Source organism: Scylla paramamosain, chromosome 48, assembly GCF_035594125.1.
Source record: "Scylla paramamosain isolate STU-SP2022 chromosome 48, ASM3559412v1, whole genome shotgun sequence".
In the NCBI taxonomy this organism is placed as follows: domain Eukaryota; kingdom Metazoa; phylum Arthropoda; class Malacostraca; order Decapoda; family Portunidae; genus Scylla; species Scylla paramamosain.
The window spans coordinates 2,604,133-2,611,632 of NC_087198.1; the positions used below are offsets into that span (position 1 = coordinate 2,604,133).

At 45.7% G+C, this 7,500-nt stretch overlaps 1 protein-coding gene and 2 long non-coding RNA genes across 5 annotated transcripts in view; 2 read left to right on the top strand and 1 right to left on the bottom strand.

Moving 5' to 3' along the window:
* LOC135095333 (RB1-inducible coiled-coil protein 1-like) overlaps positions 1-5,497 on the top strand; it is a 9,712-nt gene extending 4,215 nt beyond the window's left edge. The window contains exons 5-7 of the mRNA XM_063996095.1: positions 4,335-4,505; positions 5,229-5,341; positions 5,488-5,497. Coding sequence (XP_063852165.1) covers positions 4,335-4,505; positions 5,229-5,341; positions 5,488-5,497 — 294 coding nt within the window. The remainder of the gene's footprint in view (positions 1-4,334; positions 4,506-5,228; positions 5,342-5,487) is intronic.
* The window catches only part of LOC135095352 (uncharacterized), a 57,118-nt gene that overhangs the window by 16,686 nt on the left and 32,932 nt on the right, over positions 1-7,500 (bottom strand). The gene's annotated exons all lie outside the window — the stretch shown is intronic.
* The window catches only part of LOC135095350 (uncharacterized), an 8,600-nt gene continuing 7,151 nt past the window's right edge, over positions 6,052-7,500 (top strand). For all 3 annotated transcript variants that reach the window (XR_010264334.1, XR_010264332.1, XR_010264333.1), the window contains exons 1-3: positions 6,052-6,165; positions 6,529-6,715; positions 7,109-7,288. This is a non-coding gene — a long non-coding RNA (uncharacterized LOC135095350). The remainder of the gene's footprint in view (positions 6,166-6,528; positions 6,716-7,108; positions 7,289-7,500) is intronic.

Below are 7,500 nucleotides of genomic sequence, written 5' to 3' on the forward strand. Positions count from 1 at the left end.
TTCAGCTTGTCAACTCTGCCAGGGTCATTGACACACGCGAGTCACTCTGGCAATCTTGTTGTATTTTTCATGTTAGTTTGTGTTTTGTATTGATTTTTGTTTTATTTTTTGTTGTTTGTTGTTAATGTTTTGTGAGTTGTGTTAATATTTGATGTTGTTTGTTGAATTTGTAGAATTGCTATGTGCCTATTGCTTGTTTGCAAGGTGACAGTGGTTAGTGTGTGTGTGTGTGTATGTTACTACTACTACTACTACTACTACTACTACTACTACTACTACTACTACTGTCAACAGGTGCTGCTGGTGGTGGTGGTGGTGGTGGTGGTGAAGGGGTGAGAATGGTGGTTGACTTGCAGTGGTGAGGCAGGCAGATGCAGCAAGCCAGCAGGCCTACATGTGGCAGGCTCAGCACAAGACACATCTGCCTGTGTCTGCCTGGTAGCCTCATCTGTGTGGTTGGCAGCCTTCCTCCACAGCTCCCTGGTGACTCCCCACTCACCACCACTGACAGCCTCCTTGGTGATGCTGCTCCATTCACCCACCACTCTCTTCCACACACACTTCCTTCCTGTCTCTTTCCTCAATTTTTTGAAGCCCAGTCTGCTACTTGTCGTCCTGCCCACCGGTCCTCAGTGTGCTGGCTGCGTCCCCCTCGCCTTGACCCCCCATGCCCCTCTTGACCTCCCCTCCCTCATCCTTGTGGTCACTCTCCCAGTGCTGGCTGTACCACCCCAGGCTGCAGCCCTCCCCACTGACCTCTCACCTTCCTGGCTGACCTCACCTCTGACCACTGCCAAATACAACTTTTACTCCTTGATATTCTGTTATTTTATTGTGTGTGTGTGTGTGTGTGTTTGTTTGTTTGTTTGTTTGTTTATTCAGCTTTATTTTATTGAATTACTACTACTACTACTACTACCACTACTACTACTACTACTACTACTACTAATACTGTTGCAGGCACAGGTGGAGGGGTGTCTCAACATGCCAGCCACTTACAACACTGTGGTGGCGCGGACACAGTTAGCACAGCAGTTTTACGAGCACGCTAGTGAGGTCACCAGAACGTGTCGCCAACTTGTTCACGACCAGCATCTGCAGCAACAAGGTCAGGTCGGGTTAGGTCAGATTAGGTTAGGTTATGTTAAGTTAGGTTAAGTTAGGTTTTTCAAATTTGAATGTTGTGAGTGTGTCAAAATGAAGGTCATGGGTTCTGAAGGTCACAAGGGGTTCTGAAGGTCACAAGGGAAAGCAGAAGGAGAGGGAAAGTAAAGAGGAAGAAAGAGAAAAAAGATAAAGAAGAGAAGAGGGAACAAAGAAGAAGAAGAAATAATTGTTATGAATTTGTCTCTCTCCTCTTCCTCTTTCTTTCCTCTGTCCACTACTACTACTACTACTACTACTACTACTACTACTACTACTACTACTACTACTACTACTACTACTACTGCAGGCTGAGCAGCAGTGGTGGCCAACTTGGAGGACATTGTGGCAGCCTTCAGAACAAGACATGACGCATTCCAGCAAAATTTTGTGGAGTATCTCAGTGGCCGGGAGGAGAAGGTCGCCCTGCTTCAGTCGTGAGTTTGTGTGTGTGTGTGTGTGTGTGTGTGTCAGGGTTGGAGGAAAGGTGGAGGGAACATGGAGGAAGGTCTGTGAGGGAGGAGAAGCCTGGAGGTAACTGTTGGAAGGAGATATGGAGGAGAGAAGAGAGGGAGGTGGAGAGAAAGTCATGCTTATATTTCTATCATTTACAAGTCTCTCCTACAGTTTTGTGTGATGCTCCACTCTTCCTGCCAACTTACCGGTAGGGAGAGGAGGAAGAGGAGAGAGGAGAGAGGAGGAAAGAGAGGAAAGATTGGTTGGAACGTGTGTATGTGTGTCTGTCTGTCAACACTACTACTACTACTACTACTACTACTACTTACAGTTTTGAAGAGGACCTTAAGCTACTGGCAAGGATTCCAGTCTTCCCTGAACTCTTGGGGAAGACACAAGAGGAAGAGGAAGAGGAAGAAGCTGGGAAGAAGAGGAGGACAAGCACAGCACAGAAGAAAGAGGAGGAGAAAGAGAAGGAAGAGGAGGAGAAGGAGGAGGAGGAAGAGGAGGAAGAGCAGGAGGAGGAGAAAAGAGGAGGAGAAGGAGGAGGAGGAGAAGGAGGAAAAAGAGAAAGTAAGTTGTTGTTATTGTTGTTGTTGTTGTTGTTGTTGTTGTAAATAAGAATAATTGTTGATATATCTCTCTCACTCTCTCTCTCTCTGTGTGTCTGTCTGTCAGTGAGGCAAGTGTCGCTGCTGGACTGGATCAGCGCCAAGGACAGCCAAAGTGACGTCAGACAGATTGCCCAACTCTGCTGCAGGGGACTGGCCCAGGTGTGTGTGTGTGTGTGTGTGTGTGTGTGTGTGTGTGTGTGTGTGTATGTCAGGTATTCACACCTAATTCTTGCTGCGTAATTCTGTTTCCGCAGGATTGAGTCAAGTTTGTAATTTTGCATTGTTTAACAAGTTGAGTGTTGTCACAATTGTCTTTAGTGTGGCTCCCCCTCCCCCTGTGTTAGAATATTGCATGTTTCCAAGGCCACAGGGACACTCAGCCTGGTTCTCAAGAGTGTTTCTTCTGTCACTAATGCACAAATGTTGTTAATCTGTCTCTGGAACTGTAAAAACACCTTTGAAAACCCACATCACTTCAACTACAGCCTTTTAAAAGAGTGTTTCTCCCATCAGTAATGCAGAAATATTAATCTGTCACTGCAACTGTAAAAACACCCTTGAAAACCCACATCACTTCAACTACAGCCTTTTAAAATAATGTTTCTCCCATCAGTAATGCAGAAATGTTAATCTGTCACTGTAACTGTAAAAACACCCTTGAAAACCCACATCACTTCAACTACAGCCTTTTAAAAGAGTGTATCTTGTCAGTAATGAAGAAATGTTGTTAATCTGTCACTGCAACTGTAAAAACACCCTTGAAAACCCACATCAGTTCAACTACAGCCTTTTAAAAGAGTGTTTCTCCCATCAGTAATGCAGAAATATTAATCTGTCACTGCAACTGTAAAAACATCCTTGAAAACCCACATCATTTCAACTACAGCCTTTTAAAATAGTGTTTCTCCCATCAGTAATGCAGAAATGTTAATCTGTCACTGCAACTGTAAAAACACCCTTGAAAACCCACATCACTTCAACTACAGCCTTTTAAAAGAGTGTATCTTGTCAGTAATGAAGAAATGTTGTTAATCTGTCACTGCAACTGTAAAAACACCCTTGAAAACCCACATCACTTCAAGTACAGCCTTTTAAAAGAGTGTTTCTCCTGTCAGTCATGCAGAAATGTTAATCTGTCACTGCAACTGTAAAAACACTCTTGAAAACCTGCGTCACTTCAACTGGAGCCTTTTAAAAGAGTGTTTCTCCTGTCAGTAATGCTGAAATGTTAATCTGTCACTGCAACTGTAAAAACATCCTTGAAAACCCACGTCACTTCAACTACAGCCTTTTAAAAGAGTGTTTCTCCTGTCAGTAATACAGAAATGTTGTTAATCTATCACTGCAACTGTAAAAACACCTTTGAAAACCCACATCACTTCAACTACAGCCTTTTAAAAGAATATTTCTCCCATCAGTAATGCAGAAATGTTAATCTGTCACTGCAACTGTAAAAACACCCTTGAAAACCCACGTCACTTCAACTACAGCCTTTAAAAGTGTTTCTCCTGTCAGTAATGCAGAAATGTTGTTAATCTGTCACTGCAATTGTAAAAACACACTTGAAAACTCGTGTCACTTCAACTGGAGCCTTTTAAAAGAGTGTTTATCCTGTCAGTAATGCAGAAATGTTGTTAATCTGTCACTGCAACTGTAAAAACACCCTTGAAAACCTGTGTCACTTCAACTACAGCCTTTTAAAAGAGTGTTTCTCCTGTCAGTAATGCAGAAATGTTGTTAATCTGTCACTGCAACTGTAAAAACACCCTTGAAAACCTGTGTCACTTCAACTACAGCCTTTTAAAAGAGTGTTTCTCCTGTCAGTAATGCAGAAATGTTGTTAATCTGTCACTGCAATTGTAAAAACAAACTTGAAAACTCGTGTCACTTCAACTGGAGCCTTTTAAAAGAGTGTTTCTCCTGTCAGTAATGCAGAAATGTTGTTAATCTGTCACTGCAACTGTAAAAACACCCTCAAAAACCCGCGTTACTTCAACTAGACACACACACACACACACACACACACACACACACACACACACACACACACACACACACACACACACACACACACACACACACACACACTCACTCAGCACCAGTACTGCTGCTGCCACACAGATCAGTGAGGGGCTGCTGGAACAAGTGGGGCAAGAGGTCAGCGCTGTGCTTCGAGAGGCAGACCGGCCACAGATGAAGGAGGTGAAGGGGCTTGGTGAGCGCCTGTGTGGCCTGGAGCAGCTCATGCATGATGCTGCCTACGTGGTGCAGGAGCAGAGCAATTTCTCACAGGTACTCCTTCATATCTCCCTCCACAAGTTACCTCCACACTTCTCCTTCCTAACAGACCTTCCTCCATGTTCTCTCCACTTTCTCTCCAATCCTGAGTATCCTGCAAGTCTTGCTTCATAGTTAAAATAGTGCTTTTGTTAGATAGTCTGACATCACCGCCAGCCATTTTCACCTCCACCACCCTCTATTCTTTCCTCCATATCTCTCTCCATGAGTTACCTCCACACTTCTCCTTCCTCACAGACCTTCCTCCATGTTTCTTCCACCTTTTCTCCAATCCTGATTATCCTGCAAGTCTTGCTTCATAGTTAAAATAGTGCTTTTGTTACATAGTCTGACATCACCGCCAGCCATTTTCCCCTCCACCACCCTCTATTCTTTCCTCCATATCTCCCTCCATGAGTTAGCTCCAGGCTTCTCCTTCCTCACAGACCTTTCTCCATGTTTCTTCCACCTTGTCTCCAATCCTGACTATCCTGCGAGTCTTGCTTCATAGTTAAAATAGTGCTTTCGTTAGATAGTCTGACATCACCGCCAGCCATTTTCCCCTCCATCACCCTCTATTCTTTCCTCCATATCTCTCTCCATGAGTTACCTCCACACTTCTCCTTCCTCACAGACCTTCCTCCATGTTCCCTCCACCTTCCCTCCAATTCTGACTATCCTGTGTCTCTTGGTTCATAGTGAAAATAGTGCTTTTTTGACCTGTGCTCTCTCTGGCAGGCTCTGTTGAAGAACCGGGACAGGGCAGGGAAGGTGAATGACCCATCTATATTCCCTGACCTCTGCACTTCACACCGCAAGAATTTGATGCACATGTTGAAAAACCATCAAAAGTGTGTGTGTGTGTGTGTGTGTGTGTGTGTGTGTGTGTGTGTGTGTGTGTGTGTGTGTGTGTAATAGTAGTAGTAGTAGTAATAGTAGTAGTAATATAGGAACATAATAAAAATAATCAAAAAATACTATGAAATTCTTACTGGAGGTGTTACTAACTCTCTCTCTCTCTCTCTCTCTCTCTCTCTCTCTCTCTCTCTCTCTCTCTCTCTCTCTCTCTCTCTCTCTCTCTCTCTCTCTCTCTCTCTCTCTCTCTCTCTCTCTCTCTCTCTCTCTCTCTCTCTCTCTCTCTCTCTCTCTCTCTCTCTCTCTCTCTCTCTCTCTCTCTCTCTCTCTCTCTCTCTCTCTCTCTCTCTCTCTCTCTCTCTCTCTCTCTCTCTCTCTCTCTCTCTCTCTCTCTCTCTCTCTCTCTCTCTCTCTCTCTCTCTCTCTCTCTCTCTCTCTCTCTCTCTCTCTCTCTCTCTCTCTCTCTCTCTCTCTCTCTCTCTCTCTCTCTCTCTCTCTCTCTCTCTCTCTCTCTCTCTCTCTCTCTCTCTCTCTCTCTCTCTCTCTCTCTCTCTCTCTCTCTCTCTCTCTCTCTCTCTCTCTCTCTCTCTCTCTCTCTCTCTCTCTCTCTCTCTCTCTCTCTCTCTCTCTCTCTCTCTCTCTCTCTCTCTCTCTCTCTCTCTCTCTCTCTCTCTCTCTCTCTCTCTCTCTCTCTCTCTCTCTCTCTCTCTCTCTCTCTCTCTCTCTCTCTCTCTCTCTCTCTCTCTCAGCTGCAAGACATCAAAAGGAGATGCATCAAGGCAAAGGAAGAGCTGTCGGAGAATTTGCACGTTAGATTGAAGTAAGTATTCACAGCAGCAGGAGGAGGAGGAAGAGGAGGAGGAGGAGGAGGAGGAGGAGGAGGAGGAGGAGGAGGAGGAGAAGAAGAAGAATCAGCTGTTCCTTTTTTGGTAATGATATTTGTTTGTTTGTTTGTTTTCTTTCTCAGTTTCTCTCCTTCCTTCCTTATTTTCTTGTTATCATCATTGTCCTTCTCTTTTCATTATTCACTTTGAGCTGTGTTGTCACTTGTTCCTCTTTCTTCTCTCCCTCCATTACAAAATTTTCCCTTTTCAACTCCCACCCCCTCTGTTTCTCCCTCCCCCCTCCCTCCCTGCCTCCCTGCCTCCCTGCCTGTCTCTCTTAACCGATCCTGACCCCATAGGTGGATAATGTATATAGAGAGGCGCCTGTACGAGGCGGACACGCGCGTCTCCATGCATCAAGAGAGTGTTCGGTGCCTGGCTGGACTCCTGCAGGTGGTGGAGCAGATTCACCGCGCCCCGAGGGTCTATGCCGCAGCCGTCACGGAGGTGGCTCGCCGGCACGCCTTCTCCAGGGCCTTCCTGCAGGTGAACTAAGGGTCAGAGGAGGGTGAGGATTGGAGGGGAGGTGGAGGGATGACTGGGGAAGGTGTGTGAGGAAGGAGAAGCATGGAGGTATCTTGTGGAGGGAAATATTGGAGGAAAGGAGAGAGGGTGGTGGAGAGAAGAATTACTGGCTGTGGTGGCAGACTATCTAACAAAAGCACTATTTTATCAATGAAGCAAGTGTCACAGAATAGTCAGGATTGAAGGAGAGGTGGAGGAAACATGGAGGAAGGTCTGTGAGGAAGGAGAAACATGGAGGTAACTTATGGAGGGAGATATGGAGGAAAGAAGGCACACTGGTGGAGAGTATGGCTGGCTGTCCTTGAGTTCATGCACACTCCTTACATCTTGCATCACCTGTCTGTTGTTTTGCAGTGGGCGTCTGAGCTGAGCAGCCAGAGTGGAGAGGTGTGGAGGCGCGAGGTGGAGGCAAGAAGAGGCTTTTCCCAAGACTTCTCCACCCACTTCCTAGCCTCTCTCTTTCCTGGTATGGAAGATCTGCCTCCTAATTTTGCAACCTCTCTACCATCCCAGTTTGACATGGCTCTCCCTAAGGTACGTGTGAGGTTGTCTGACAAAAACACTATTTTAACCATGAAGCAAGTGTCGCAGGGTAGTCAGGATTTGAGGAGAGGTGGAGGGGACATGGAGGGAGGTCTGTGAGGGAGGAGAAGCAGGAGGTAACTTGTGGAGAGAGTAATGGAGGAGAGGGACTAAGAAAACACTGGCCACAGAGACGAGGCCTTGTTTTGTCACCACCACTGACT